We start from the raw sequence: 17,114 nt of genomic DNA, 5'->3' as shown, positions 1-17,114 counted from the left end.
CTTTTTTTTTGATATACTGAAGGTCTCATTTCGATGATGAATTTTGCTCGTGACTGAAACTTAGTCATAACAAAAGATAATACTAATAATGATTGTGAAATAATAACAATAATAATAATAATGATAATTATCATTATTATTATTGCTATTGTTATTTTCATTATTACATAGAGACAAGGTTCATGTGTGTGTTTTGATGTAAGGCTGTCCGGTAATGAGTGATCAGTGAGCCAGATATTGTATGCTTAGATTAAACAAATTTTCCATTATAGTATAGACTAAATAAGTACTCAGTTAAGCAACTAGTCCAATGATCCCAGAAGAGTTAGCTTCAAAGCAATCTTAAGGATGGATGACCAAACTAACTAAAAGAAAACCAAGTGTATTTTCATGAATTCGTTTTACAATATCATGTAAAAATTGGACTTTCACAGGGAGGAATACATTCTCCTACTTTTTTAAAGATCAGGAATATTATTGCAAATTACATCTTGCCACCTGGTACTAGATACATAGGACATACTGATAATACTGTTATCAAAAAGAGATCTCCATGTGACGTACAGAGAGCCTTGAAGGTCATAGTTTAGAAATGTAAGGAAGTGAGAATGTTGATAAATAATGACAAAATTAAAGCCACACATTTGATTGTATCATAAAAAGAAAAAAAACAGATTTGTCAGACGAGTAATTTAGTCGAAAACCATGCTAAGAATCATTTAATAAGAGATGGTCCTCTACATGATTTACAATTCTATATCGAATGATGGTTTCCTTTAGTTTTGCAACTACAGTCGTTGTGATAAGGTAGTCCAGTAAGAGATGGTCCTCAAAAGGTCATTATTTTAGCTGTTCCGTTGCATAAAAAAGTTCGGAGTCCCCTATTCTATTCTAAAGGAAGAGAGGGAGTTAAGTTCTGAAATTAATATCTTGGTGATTAACTACTGTGTGTTCCTGATAAAGTTAAAAGAGAAAATAATATCCATGAGAATGTGCTTACTTCGGAAATAATGTTAGGATTGTATCTAGGTACCTGCTCACGATGAACTTGATGGAAATTATATAAATGGCCGATACTATGACGAGTGAAGGATACAGGAGGAACGAGATATGTTTTCATGCATCTAAACAGATATGACAGCTAAAGAATATTGTGAAAATAAATTTTTGAGCGTACATAAAGAGGATATAGAATGAAACAGACCATCCTGGATCCAATACATATGGAAAACAAATGACGTAAAAGATTTATATTTTGGCAGGGCTAAGTTGAATGTACAAAAGTAATCGGAAATATAAGATACTTGTGAGGATGTTGATTAGAAATAGTAAGATGTGTTTCATAGAAAAAGGTACACGAGCTGCAATACAATATTCAAGAATATACAATATTGTCAGTTTAAAATACGAGTAATATTGGATGTGGCTGTCATATAGAGTTTATTATGAGGCTGGCGACCATATTTCAATGTCATATTTGATAACATTAAACAGTTGATGGCAATTATCAAGTAAGTTTTGTTCAATGAAAGAAATCATTATGCTTTCGCAGTCAGAAAAAATTTTCGTTCTCATAAACTCACATCAGTGTTTTAACAAAGGTTATCATTATTTCATGAATTCATTTTTGTGTGTGTGTCTGTTGAAGGCTTAAGTCACGAACAGTAATCCATATCAAGGCCGGGCCTTAATTGAAATACAGAGAGAAATATGAAACGGAAAAAAAAAGACAGGGGAAAGTATATACAAATTTTGGAGGACGAGAAAGATCTGTATTTTGAAATGTGCCACAGTTGGTCCTATAATCACTGAAGTAAATCACAGTTACGTACACATCAATTTCCCCCTCAGTAACTAAAAGGGCTCAGATAATAGTAAAATTTTATTGATCATCATCACAGAAAGACTTGTATACTGCATAGTTCAAGGAGGATGAGAACGATTGCTTCTTCACTTCCCGTATCGATATGATCCTTGTCCTGCCCTTGCAGTCATATTCACATTTGTTTGTGCTCATACCAACAAGTTTTTCACGTAGGCTGATGTAAAGCCTGTCCGGCAGCTGCACCACAGCGGCTGTGAGCGCAAGTTCATTTATCATTACATGCAGATGGGAGAGCACAGCCCCAGGACCTGGACGATGCCTATTTCGTCATACACCACAACCACATAATCTCGACAAGATATTGGGATAGAGCAACAAGAGGACATAACAAGAAATTAAACAAGAAGCTTGTTAAATAAAAGATTTAAAGAAGTACTTTTGCAGTATGAGTGGTGGACGAACGAAGCAGAATGACTTGCGACAGCAAACATAAAGTTAAGAAACTGAATGACAATAAAATATACAAGAGATGGGGACCCCACGAGTGTCATGCTTCCCATACAGTACAATGACAGAACCCAGGGCGCACATCCTCTGCATCGCCTCCTCACTTCTGCTACAGTACGAAGAGATAAGCAATACCACACTTGCAATGAGCCTTTACCACAAGACCTGTCACCATTCCCGCTCTAGGAGTACGAAACTTCTGGTTGGTTGGTTAGTTGGGATTTAAGTGCATCGGTTCCCAGGGTTTATCAGGCCCCAACATCAACATTTGATCACCAACCGAATAATCCTGAACACCTTCTTCAGATAGCTTTAAGACCACCTTCACTGTTATTATATGCACTTACACCTCATAATGAGACTACGTCCTTCCTCGCCCCTTTAAGTCATGCACCAGCAGTAGCATCTTGTCCCGTGTGCTGCACCACCTTGTACTTATCAATGCAGTATTGTTGCCCATATATCTTTATCCCTCTCATTGTCCTCTCTATTACGGAAAGAGTTAGATATTGAACAAAATAAGAAAACTTGTTCATAATGACAGAAACCCAACCATTATTTTGTTTCTGCCTGTGAATGTACTACTGTATGAATTGTGGTGTAAATGTGTAGGCAGCCAGCACCATTCTGGACTTGTCATGACACTAAAATTCCGTACCAAGTTATCGGATAACTTGGGCTTGATCAAGCTTCTTTAGGCTTAGCGAGGTTAGAATGGGTTGAATTAGGTTCAGTTACTTAAAGAAACAGTGGCTAATAGGTGAAAGAACAGGAGGTTCGGCCAGCATACAGTGGCACGAAAATTTATTTAAAAGGGAATATTATTCTTTAACAAAATATAGTGAACACGGCTGCTTGGCAACAGTTCTCTCCTTACATAATCACTTTTATCATCCCATGTTAGCACTGGAACATAAAATCAAATATGTTATTTTGATTTCTATGTTTTCCAGGTTTTTGTTTTACCTTCCATCTTAGTTGTAAATGAGTACTGTATGTTGTTCGCGTATCTTTGCGAACAAAGGAAATACTATCTCCAGTTATGAAACCCATTCCTACAATCAAATTCTGCGTAAGACTAACGAAAATTTACGGATAGAAATGTCGACTGATTACGTAGCATAACATGACTATTTTATCTGAATGAATTACCTTCCGAATATTGTTGGTAAGGGTTTCATTTTCCATGTGGCTACCAGTATAATCCTGAATCACGTGTTTTTTTGCGACTTATTTCCCTCTGCCCGTGTGTGTGTATATATATATATATATATATATATATATATATATATATATATATATATATATATATATATATATGTGTGTGTGTGTGTGTGTGTGTGTGTGTAAATAACCGAAGGAAAGTATTAAAGAAACATGGTTATTATGGCTAGCATAAATGTGCTACGTTAATGTAGCAGAGTCAGCTAGCTGGACTGGTGAATAAACTGGGCGAGCAGCTGAGGCAGAAGGGGAGGCCAGTGATTCACTGATCTGGGTGCTTCAGTTGAGTCACAATGGCGGTGGTAGACGCGTTGGCCACCGTTGCTCTTACAGTTGTTATACCGCCCTTCTTAATCGTGTTAGTGACAGTGCTTGTTCTAGCCAGTGTAGGAAAATCATTAGGCTTACGACAAAGATACGTGCAATTCTTATTGAAAGTATTTGAGGTGAGTGATGAATGTTTCGTGTTGTGATGTGTGATGACAGATGCAACCTTGAACGTTTTGATATATGTTGACCACATCTCTTCATTAGTTACCTCGTCATTCGTCGTGGCATATTATTTTATCATTGTTGCAAGTCAGGTAACAGATCAGAGGTCGGAAGACTAAATTGTTTGATGGAACATTTTTATTTCAACGTTGGGCACAGGATCTAGGTAAAGTACATGTTACATTGTTGTATTATACACATTTTAAGTAGATATCACCATGACTGACTCTAGACACGGGTCATACACATGCATAGACAGAATTAGAGTGATGATAATTTATGAGAAAGCGGACGCACGTGTTTCTGTTGCAAGGTTTTTACGAAAGGAATATCGGTGGGTTCCATGCACTTTGTAGAGTTGATATAGAGTCTGGGATTTTACCTAGACTACTCTCTACTCCCGCAAGATGTGTGCACAAAGTAGGCAGAGTTTTGATTTAAAGGAAAATGGTAGGGTAAAACCCATCTACATTGTTCTGAGTGTAGAGAATCGATTTGTCCACTTTGTCTTAATATGTCAACTAGAATAGGAGTAACAGGGTTCAAAAGCTTTCTTTACTAAGCATGAAGCTCTTACCGAGGAAACTGTGGTTCATTATTCAGCAGTTATGTAGACTTCGTCAACAAAGGATATTGGTATTTATTAGTAGTTTGAGGTTAGATTGGGTTAGTTAGGTTAGAAAGTGTTGCTCATCTGTTGCATAAGTATGGCATTGGACCTCCAGAACAAAACTTATGTGACAAGATTTGCCATTGCTTGGCAAATAGAAGATAAATAATCTCAGTTGTACAGTTGCTATTTAGCAGTTCGTCTGAACACACTGGGCATGAAGGTACTAATAGAGTTCCACACTGAGAATATTAAATTCCTGCACCCGTATTTAGGAGCGTTGTCTGTGGTGTATTACAACCACATCATTCCAATTCACTCTATTTCTTGCACACCTCTCACCCTCCTGTATGTTCAGGCCCCAATTGCTCAAAATCTTTTTCACTCTATCCATCCACCTCCAGTTTGGTCTCCTGCTTCTCATTGCTCCCTCCACCTCTAACACATATATCCTCTTTGTCAATCTTTCCTCACTCATCCTCCCCATATATCCAAACCATTTCAACATACCCTCTTCTGTTTGCTCAACCGTACTTTTTTTATTTCCACACATTTCTCTTTCCCTTCCATTACTTACTTGATGAAACCACCTCACAACAGTTATTGTCCTCAGAGAATTCATTTCCAGCACATTCACCCTCCTCCATACAACTGTATTTATAGCCCATGCCTCGCAACCATATAACATTGTTTTAGCCACTATTCCTTCAAACATTGATTTGTGCTGTCTTGAGATAAGGTTCTCTTTCCACACAGTCTTCATCACTTCCAGAACCTTTGCCCCCTCCTCTATCCTGTGACTCACTTCTGCTTCCATGGTTCCATCTGCTGCCAAGTCCACTCCCACATATCTAAAACACTTTACTTCCTCCAATTTTTCTCCATTCAAACTTACTTCCAAATTAACTTGTTCCTCAATCCTACAGAACCTAATAACCTTGCTCTTATTCACATTTACTCTCAACTTTCTCCTTTGACACACTTTTTCAAACACCAGCCTTTGCAGTTTCTCACATGAATCAGCCTTTGGAGCTGTATCATTGGCAAACAACAACTGACTCACTTCTCAAGCCCTCTCATCACCAACAGACTACATACTCGCCCCTCTCTCCAAACCTCTCGCATTTTCCTCTCTAATCACCCCATCCATAAACAAATTAACCATGGGGACATCACACACCCCTGCCACAAATTGACATTCACTGGGAACCAATCACTCTCCTCTTCCTACTCACACACATGCCTTACCTCCTTGGTAAAACTTTTCACTGCTTCTAGCAACTTACCTCCCACACTATATACTCTTAAGACCTTCCACAAAGTATCTCTATCAACCTTATTATGTGCCTTCTCCAGATCCATAAATGCTACATACAAATCCATATGTTTTTCTAAGAATTTCTCACGTACATTCTTCAAAGCAAATACCTGATCCACACATCCTCTACCACCTCTGAAACCACACTGCTCTTCCCCAATCTGATGCTCTATACATGCCATCACCTTCTCAATCAATACCTTCTTGTATAATTTCCCAGGAGTACTCAACAGACTTATGCCTCTGTAGCTTAAACACGCACATTTATCCCCTTTGCCTTTGTACAATGGCATTACGCACGCATTCTGCCAATCCTCAGGCACTTCACCATGATCCATACATACACTTGAATATCCTTACCAACCAATCAACAACAGGGTCACCCCTTTTTTAATGAATTCTACTGCAGTGCCATCCAAACCCGCTGCCTTGTTGGATTTCATCTTCCGCAAAGCTTTCACTACGTCTTTTAACCAAACCATTCTCCCTGACCTTATCACTTCACACACCGCCCCGACCAAAACACCCTAAATCTGCCACTCTTTCGTCAAACACATTCAACAAACCTTCAAGATACTCACTCCATCTCCTTCTCACTTCATCACTACCTCTTATTACTTCCCCACTTTACCCTTTCACCAATGTTCCCATTTGTTCTCGTCTTATGCACGCTATTTACCTCCTTCCAAAACATCTTTTTATGCTCCTTAGAGTTTAAGAATTATATATCTCCCCAACTCTCATTTGCCTTCTTTTTTATCCCTTGCACCTTTCTTTTGACTTCCTGCTGCTCTCTTTTATACATCTCTCAGTCAATTGAACTCCTTCCCTGCAAGTATTGTCCAAATGCCTCTCTTTTTTCTTTCACTAACAACTATATTTCTTCATCCCACCACTCGCTACCCTTTTTAATATGCATCAAGACATATTTTCAGCTGTTTCTTATCTGATTCATATTAATCTTCTACAAATGGATAAAAGATATTTGATCACTCCCAATTCTTTAGGAAATATTTACTACCATATATTTTTAGTAATAGTTGGTGAGAGAACTGAATCTTGCATTGCTTTTCACTTTTAATTTTTGTGGGTCAAGAAATGATGGACATCAAATCCCTGTGATCTGGAAGGAGCTTTACAGTCACTAGAAGTTTGGTTATATTGTATTTAGATCTTTGGCTTATTTTCCATTTTGTGTTTATGTGTTACTTTTTTAATTTGTCAAAGTGATATTTTTTTCATGCTTGTTTTTATTTTTGTATGATTTGTACATGTATGATCAGTGAATGTTAATGCCCAGAGTGTAATTTGTGTGCTAGTAGATTTGATGTTCAGACTGTGTGTGTTCTGACATGTATTGCATATCTGATTTCACTGACATTCTTGTTGGGTAATGTTACTGTACTAGAATCATCCTTTGTTGTTTATTTCCAGGATGGCAACAGGATTCTTGTTAAAAAGGTATTTAGTAAGATTTGTTTTGTCTTGCTTAATGTTACCTTCCGGGCTGTTAGTGGTGGTGGTAATTTCATGACATCTGCACGCTGATCATATTGCAGTTCATTACCTTTAGTGGTACTGGCTTCTTTTGTTTTAACTGTCTTGTGTTCATAGAATTATTTCTTTATTTTTATCACCGTAAATTCTGGCTTTGGTGCTTCACTTTTGCCTGCTTTTGCAGAGATGCAACATATGGATCATTTTCATATCATTATTGTAGGTGACTGTGTTTATATATCGGAATGTTAGTGTTTATTCTGTGAACCTGAAATGACAGTGCATTGCCCTTAAATGCTTGCTTTTGATTGTGCTGGATGATCTACCAACAAAAATTATTTAATTTGACTTTTTTAGTCCGGCTACCCGTGGTTTGGCCTTACCCAAATGTCTTTGAAACTTTAGTGATGCATTTACTCATGCTCCCACCTTCAATGCAAATTGTTATTCATATGAAGCTTTGTAAAGGTTTTCTTCCTTTAATGCATTGTTCAATTATCTTGGCAGTTCACCTTTAGAAATACGAGCCTAATAAAGGTAGTACAGGCCTTCTAGGGTCAGCTTGTCAGTGGTTGCAGTGCCAACTTAGCTTGCTTTTCTCACTTTTTGCCTCACTCCCTTATATGAAGCAAATTAGTAAGAAATGTTAGAGTGGGGATTAGCTCTGTGTAATAACAAATCACACAGACCTTTAAGGATCCCAATTTTCTCTTTACCAACTGGACAAAGGTCTTACTTGTCATTTGAATATTAAAGAATTTTGAAACAATCCCATGTTAACATATTTCAGCATATCAAGATTTTCAAGCAAATTTTTTCCACAAAACCTTTGACTAATATAATGTAGAAATTTGACTTACTCCTTTTTATCCCCACATCACCACTGATTCATATTGATGGATGGAGGATTTTCCCTGATATTTAGAAATAGTTAAGTGTTTTAGTTCACTTGTGTGAAGGAGAGGAAGAGTATTTATGTACTACCCTTGGCATCCATGTCTGTATCAGCATCTGCAGTATGGATAAACTTTTATGTTTGCAGTCAGTTTGCAGCCACTGTTTGATGAATGGTCATGTAACTTCATATGCAGATGCTTGTTGATGAGAACTCCAGCATCCCACCAAGTGTTTCTCAGCCTGAATATACATTTCACATATCAGAGGTGAACTTCCTGATCACTCATTACCTTTGTTTGTGTTTGCTGTATATTTAACTCAGTTTTTCATGAAGTTTTGGTGCTTCAGCTGAAGGCCCTAGCAAAGAGGTGCTTCTTTTGAATATTTTGTTTGTAGAATCATGCAGATTCAGGCATTATTTGATCAGATTTTAGACTATGATATAATAAGTATTTTCTGAAATGACTTCCATAACTATGTCAAGATTTGTAAGGGGGACCATCTTAGTATTCGTAGGGTTTTATGAACATCATTGAAGGTAAGAAAAAGGTTCTTTCTGTGGATGCTTGGAGAACCACATCCAAGTCTAATGCTGTGAACTCCTCAGGATTTCCTATTGGTAACCATTTTGGTGTGTTTGATACCTATAACAGCATAAAATTGTATATAAAACATGATAGGAACATTGAAGTTTATAGATATTGGCCTGTAATTCAATAATATCCTGCTTAAAAGAATGAGAGTTAAACGATACAAGTTATATGGCTAATCTTTTGCTACATAATCAGTCAGCAAATCAAAAGCAAACAGACACCACATGCTCCAAATTTCTTTTCATTACATGCTAAGAGGATATGGAACATGCTTATGAATATCACAGGATAAAGTAGCATCTGCAACTTGCCTAAAAAAGAATAGAAATCAAGCTCAGACATAGCACCTATGAATGCTAAACAGAAAAAAATGAGTGAAAAATGAACACTGACCCATAAATCATTTTACTACCTCACTCAGATGATAGATACTGTAATACTTAATACATATGTAAGTTATTACATATGAAACTATTGTTTTTTTTTTCATATTTGAAGGCCATTTCCCATGTTAGTGAGGTTGCACCCAGAACAGACAAAGAAAGGCTGCTTCTATTCACATCCATTTTCTTGCTGTAATGGATATTGCACTGAGACCACAACTCCCTATCCACAACCAGCCTTACAGACCTTTCCATGGTTTATCACAGACACTTCTCATATCGTGGCTCAGTCCATTGACAGCACTTCCACCCCAGTATACCACATCATTCCAGCTCAATCTATCCAGTGCATGCCTTTCAGGCCTAGAGCACTCAAAATATTTTTCACCCCATCCTTCTATCTCCTATATGGTGTCCCTGTTTTCCTTGTTCCCTCCAATTCTGAAACATGTATCCTTTTTGTCAATCTTTCCTTACTCATTCTCTCCATGTCCAAACCATTTAAGCACACCCTCTACAGCTATCTCAACCACACTTTATTACCAAACACCTCTCTTACCCTTTAGTTACTTACTCTGTCAAACCACCTCACACCACATATTGTCCTCAAACATCATTTCCAACACATTCACCCTCCTCCTGCATAGCTTCATCTTCAGCTCGTGCCTCGCATCAATATAATATTGTTGGGACTACTATTTCTTTAACATACCCATTGTTCCCCTCTCAGATAACATTCTCTTTTCATATATTCCTCAGCACTCCCAGAACATTCATCTCTCACCCACTGTATGACTCACTTCTTCTTCCATGGTTCCACTTACTGCCATGACCACTTCCAGTTATTTGAAACATTTCACTTCTCCAAGTTTTCTCTGTTTAAACTCACACCCAGCTAACCTGTTCCTCAGCCTTGCTAAATCTAATAACCGTGCTCTTATTCACATTTACTTTCAACTTTCTCCTTTTACATGCTCTTTCAAACTCAGTCGCAAACCTTTGCAGTTTCTCATTCAAATATGCCACCAGTGCTGGATCATCAGCCAAACCACATCTGATTCACTTTCCATTCCCTCTCATCCCCCACAGACTGTATACTTCCTCCTCTCTCCAAGACTCACATTTACCTCCTTCAACACCCCATCCATAAACAAATTGAATATCATTGGTGACATCACACGTGTACTCACACACCTGCCACAAACCAACCTTCAGAACCATTCACTCACCTGTCTTCCTGGTGATATACATTTCGTACACCCTTGATAAAAGATTCTTGCAGCTTGTAGCAGGTTTCCTCCCACACCATATATTCTTAAAACCTTCCCCAAGTCATCTCTACAAATCCTATCATATGCTTTCTCCAGATCAATAAATGCCACTTACAAATACATTTGTTTCTTAAAGTATTTCTCACACATTTTTCAAAGCAAACACCATTTTTCAAAGCAAACACCATTTTTCAAAGCAAACACCTGGTCCATACATCCTTTACCATTTCTGAAACCACACTGCTCCTTCCCAATCTTATGCTTTCTATATACCTTCACACTTCAGTCAGTACCTTCCCAAACAACCTACCAGGTACACTAAACAAATTTATATCTCTGTAGTTTGAGCACTCTCTCGCCTTTATATAGTGGCACTGCACATGCCTTTCGCCAGTCCTCAGGTACCTCACCATGAGCCACACATGCTCTGCAAATCCTTATCACCCAGTCAACAACACAGACACCCCTTTTCTTTATGCATTCAACTGCATTGCCATCCACTCTTTCTGCCTTACCACATTCATCTTACATGAAACTTTCATGTAGAATATGATAATATATCAATAAAATGAACCTCAAACATGGAAATGTTTACTGTGTGAACAAACAAATGGGCATATGTAATCATATTCACTAGTTTTATTGTTGTTCACAGATGGCAGCACTCGCAGGGATCCTTCCATGGGCTGGCCTTAACTTGTTGAGAAATTTCTTTATTGTTCTGTTTGGCTTGCCAGACTTGGTAAGAGGAACCAGTAAATAACATGAAATTGAGAAGCTTGTAAATAAGGATGTAAAGAATTGCTTTCATTGCATAGGACGTACGTCTCTAATATGGCACTGTGTGATCCATCTGTGATCCGCCAACTCCCATGGTCCGGCACATTTTGTATCTGCTGCCATTAGTTTGTGGATCTACCACTAGGGCAGTGCTGTTAGCAGTGCTAAGGTACCAAAATCTGTTTACACTGCAACTGAGCTAATTAACAGTCCTGTTGATTTCTTATAGCCCTAGAACAAGTGTATAAACTGATGAATCTGCCCTGTGTATGTATCATATGCTACAAAAAAAACCCTTGCCCATGAGGAGTGTCCATCTGGGGATAAGGATTCCAAAGATAGGGTAACAGGTCTTGGCTGCAGCAATGTTGCAGGAACACATAAAACCAAGCTGATGATGATTGGTAAGAGTGTTCACCTGAGAGCCTTTAAAGTGGTCAGTTTACCGTGTGCGGAGACAATTGGGCATATGTAAACATATTCACTAGTTTCATTGTTCACAGATGGCAGCACTCACAGGGATCCTTCTATGGGCTTGCCTTAACCTGTTGAGAAATTACTTGTTTGTTCTGTTTGGCTTGCCAGACTTGGTAAGAGGAACCAGTAAATTACACGAAATTGAGAAACTTGTAAATAAGGGTGTAAAGAAATTAACAGTCCTGTTAATTTCTTATAGCCCCAGAACAAGTGAATAAAGCTGCCCTGTATTTGTGTCATATGCAACAAAAGAACCTTTGCTCATGAGGAGTGTCTATCTGGAAGTAAGGATTCCAAAGATAGGGTAACAATTTTTGGCTGCAGCAATGCTGTAGGAACACATAAAACCAAGCTGATGGTAATTGGTAAGAGTGTTCACCCAAGTACCTTTAATGGGGTCAGTTTCTGTTTTCCAGTGTTTTCTGTTGTCTGGCAATGGCCAGGTCCCAAGGTTGTTGGATTAAAGAGGTACAACCTTTACTTGACAGTGGTGCTGATTGATTAAGTTGGATTTTCAGTGTTTGTATGGATCTTGGTAAGGTACATAAGGATTGATGGAATGCTCCTGTAAAGGCAACTGGAACAAAGAGGTGTTCAAACCAAAGAGGTATAAGTTTGACTGTACCTGTTTAGTTGAATAGGAGAATGTTGATTGTGAGGGTGATAGCTTATATAGAGCATCAGATACGGAGGAATGTTGTGGTTTCAGGAGTGGTAGAGGTTGTTTGGATCAGGTGTTTGTCTTAAAGAATGTGTGAAAAATAATTTGTCTGTTTCCTTGCGCTACCTCGCTAACACAGGAGACAGCAACAAAGTATAATATATAAGAATAGATATAGAAAGAAAGTGTTTGAAAAATAATCTGAGAAATAGAAGGATTTGTATGTGACATATAGGGATCTGGAGAAAGCATATGATGGGGTTGATAGAAATGCCTTGTCAAAGATCTTATGAATATATGATGTGGGAGGAAAGCTGTTAGAAGTAGTGAGAAGGTTTTATGAAGAGTGTAAGGCATGTTCCTAAGTAGAAAGAGAGGAAAGTGAGTGTTTCCATGTAAATGTTGATCTGCAGCAGGAATAGGTGATGTCTCATGTCTGGTTGATGTGTTTGTCAATGGGATGGTGAGGGAGGTCTGTGGAATGGTCTTAGGAGCAAGTATGCAATCTATAGGGGTAAGGAGGTATTCACAATTGATGCAGTTGTTGTTTGATGGTGACACGGTACTGGTGGCAGATTCAAGTGAGAAACTGCAAAAGTTTGTGATATAATTTGAGTGTTGAAAGGAGGAAGTTGAGGGCAAATATGAATGAAAACAAGGTTATAAGCTTTAGCAGAACATTAGCACAGGTTAGCTGGAGTGTGACTTTGAATGGAGAAAATTTTGAGGAAGTTTAAGTGTTTTAGATATTTTTGAGTGGGTATGGCAATGACTGGAACAATGGAAGCAGAGGCAAGAGGCTCAAGGTTCTGGGAGTGCTGAAGACAGTGTGGAAAGAGAGGTCGTTGTGTGGAAGTGTGAAAATAAGTATGTTTGAAAGTATATTAATCCCGAAGATGTTGTATGGCTAGAAGACATGGCCTTTAGGTGAAGTTGTGTGTAGGAAAGTGGATATTTTGGAAATTGAATGTTTGAGGACAATATTTGGTGTGGGGTTATTTGATCAAGGAAACAAGAAAAGGGTAAGAGAGTATGCTGGAATGGTTTGGATGTAGGTGACATATTTGAGTTTGAATCATCAGGGAATTATTTACCATGTGCCTCCATGTTTAGCAGTTGTTCTTCCAAGATTTTTCCATACTGTGCTGTGATTTCCCCTCAAAATGTCTGCAGAGGCCATCAAGTATTACTGCATTTCCACAAGTAGCAGGCGGTCTCAATTAACGTTGGACTTGAGATTTTTAGTCAATATATCCTTCATATATCACATATCTTTTATAAAAGTCAACCTAAGTTTTTCATTGCCAAAGAATGCATAAGTTACTAAGGAAAAGATGTTTACCAATCAAATGGTAAAAGCTCAAACACATCAAGAATAAACTATTTACAATTGTAAGCAAATTACAGCAGTTGAAATGTTTATATACAGTATGTTATGGATCCATATCCATATGGGGGATGGCAAGTGCCATTCCACAGGATTCATTGCTTAATGCTGTTATAGATGAAATATATGTCTGTATTTCCAGTATGAATGAAACAATAACCGTATCTTATTACCTGTGTTACGGTGAAAATGCAATGCTATCCTCAGCTAGATGAGTAAGTATGGTTGGTAGACTGGTGCCAGTTTAGCAACTAGTTCTCTGTTGATAACTCAAATAAACAGTGTTTCTGTAACAGTATGGTAAAATTATTGGTAAGCATATGAAGACATATGTAGGCTATGTTTTTTTCATGATACCTCAACTACTTTACTCTCCACATTTCTTGTACATTACGGTATATGTTAAGTCAGACATCATTTATCACATACACTTGCTACCTGCAGAGCAGTGTGCACCACGTCTGTTTTCTGCCAAGGAATGTGGCTTCCACCAAAGGAACCCTGCTTCGTATGCAGTTGTGGACTTGTTTTCCCTAAGTATAGTTCTCCATTAATAAATCAAGTATGCAATGTATTGCCCAATAACATTACAGTATAGCTGCTGGTAAGCTTCTGATGATAAATGAAGGCTTTTTTTTTGTCAGCAATACCCCAAGTACTTCATTCACTACATTACTCAAACATTAATTACATGTTAACTCACACATCAGTCATCACACAAACTTGCTCTGTGCAGGGCTGTTTTTACCTCCTTCACTATCTGCTTAGGAACACTGCTTCCTCCAAATGAACAATGCCTCTTCCACAGCCATGGGCCTGTTGTTTTTCTGAAGCACAGTTATCTGTCAGTAACTCAAATAAACGTTTCAATAGAAACGTTGTGAAATTATCAGTAAGCTTTTGAAGATAAACTACCCCACTGCCACTACCACCTCTTACACCACTCAACATCATCTCACTGGAGAGTGAAACTTGTGTATATTTGTGCACCTACAAATTATTCGTGATGAGTAAAATTATAAAACTATCAACCATTTTGAATATGTTTAAAGATATATTTTTCCATTTAAATGTGTTTATTTCTTTGAACAAAAAATTTCTGTATGAATGCATCTTCACTTAAAACATGGTAGTATTTTGGAAAAGAAATATGGTTTGCATCATGGAAATTCATGGTACAGACACTTTTTGAAGAACACTTCCCTTCCCCAACAGGAGGGACTTGAAAACCCTTTGTGTTTACTGTGTAATTTGGAGGTTTTGGAAAAGCTAAGTATGCTTAGAAATTTTGTTGCATTAATTCTGTGTAGTGATAAGGATAAGATCATTGCATCTTTTCAGTTTGGACGTCAGCGATTAGCTAAGGAGTATGGGAAGTTTAATGAAGATGCAGAGGATGAAACTGATGACCAGAATTCCACAGAGGTGATATGTAGAGATAAACTTGTCTTGCGACCACAGCTGGACAGAGTGAGTACAGTTTCATGTTTTGAGAAGACTGTAAACTTAATGAATAATCTTTAAGTTTGTTGGTAATTTGAAGGGAAGTTGTCAGCTCAAAATTCTTTTTCTTTAACTAAGGTGTTTTTAAATCTTTCTGGGATAGGGGAAAAAGAATACTTCTCATGTATTCCCTGTGTGTCACAGAAGGCAGCTGAACCTAATAACCTTGCTCTTATTCACATATACTCCCAACTTTCCCTTTTCAACACTTCCCCAAACTCAGTCACCAATTTCTGCAGCTGCATCATCGGCGGACAACAACTGACTCACTTTCCAGCCCCTCACATCCCCAGCAGACTGCATACTTGCCCCTCTCTCCAAAACTCTTGCATTTACCTCTCTAACCATCCCATTCATAAAGAAATCAGACAACCATGGGTACATAACACACCCCTGCCGCAGACCGACCTTCTCTGGGAACCAATCACTCTCATCTCTTCCTATTCGTATACATGTCTTACATCATTGATAAAAACTTTTCACTGCTTCTAGCAGCCTACCTCCCACACCATATATTCTTAAGACCTTCCCCAAAGCATCTATATCATCCTTATCATAATGCTTTCTCAAGATCTATAAATGCTACATACAAATCCATCTGTCTTCTTTAGTATATCTCACATACATTCTTCAAAGCAAACACCTGATCCACACAGCCTCTACTACTTTTGAGACCACACTGCTCCTCCCCAATCTGATGCTCTGTACATCTCTTCACCCTCTCAGTCAATACCCTCCCTTACAATTTCCCAGGAATACTCAACAAACTTATGCCTCTCTAGTTTGAACACATCTTTATCCCCTTTGCCTTTGCACAGTGGCACTATGCATGCATTCTGCTAATCTTCAGACACTTCACCATGATCCATACATACATTGAATATTCTTACCAACCAGTCGACAACAGAGTCACCCCTTTTTTAATAAATTCCACTGCAGTACCATCCAAACCTGCTGCCTTGCCGGATTTCATCTTCCGCAAAGCTTTCACTACCTTTCACTACTTTCTTATAACCAAACCATTCTCCCTGACCCTCTCACTTCGCACACCACCCCAACCAAAACACCCTACATCTGCCACTCTATCATCAAACACATTCAACAAACCTTGAAAATACCCACTCCATCTCCTTCTCACTTCATCACTACCTGTTATCACTGTACCCCTTGCCCCCTTCACCAATGTTCCCATTGTTCCCTTGTCTTATGCATGTTATTTACCTCCTTCCAAAACATCTTTTTATTCACCCAAAAGTTTAATGATACTCTCTTACCCCAACTTTCATTTGCCCTCTTCAACCCTTGCACCTTTCTCTTGACCTCCTGCTGCTTTCTTTTACACATTTCCTAGTCAGTTGCTTTCCTTGTAAGTATCATCCAAATGCCTCTCTTTTTCACTAACAGCTTTTCTCCCCTTTTTTCACTACCCTTTCTACTCTACCCACCTCCCTTCTTTTTCATGCCACATGCATCTTTTGCACATGCCATCGCTGCTTTCCTAAATGCATCCCACTCTTCACCCACTCCTCTCATCATTTGCTCTCACCTTTTGCCATTCTACACTCAATCTCTTTTGGTACTTCATCACACAAGTATCCTTTCCAAGCTCATGTACTCTCACCACTCTCTTCTCTCCAACATTTTCTTTTCTTTTTAAAGACCTCAAAAAATTGTCACCTTGATCTCCAC

General features: G+C 38.2%; 1 protein-coding gene across 7 annotated transcripts in view; it reads left to right on the top strand.

The window, feature by feature from the left end:
- Gpat4 (Glycerol-3-phosphate acyltransferase 4) overlaps positions 1-17,114 on the top strand; it is an 86,887-nt gene that overhangs the window by 5,742 nt on the left and 64,031 nt on the right. For 2 of the 7 annotated variants that reach the window (XM_071682051.1, XM_071682050.1), the window contains exons 1-2: positions 3,779-4,002; positions 15,264-15,392. In XM_071682051.1, coding sequence (XP_071538152.1) covers positions 3,850-4,002; positions 15,264-15,392 — 282 coding nt within the window. In that variant the 5' untranslated portion in view covers positions 3,779-3,849. Of the gene's footprint in view, positions 1-3,774; positions 4,003-7,410; positions 7,438-15,263; positions 15,393-17,114 lie in introns of those variants that run through there. The other 5 variants (XM_071682046.1, XM_071682049.1, XM_071682053.1 and 2 more) reach the window with 5 other exon arrangements.

The sequence above is a fragment of the Panulirus ornatus genome, chromosome 33, assembly GCF_036320965.1.
Source record: "Panulirus ornatus isolate Po-2019 chromosome 33, ASM3632096v1, whole genome shotgun sequence".
In the NCBI taxonomy this organism is placed as follows: Eukaryota; Metazoa; Arthropoda; class Malacostraca; order Decapoda; family Palinuridae; genus Panulirus; species Panulirus ornatus.
This window is presented reverse-complemented; position numbering and strand designations above follow the sequence as displayed.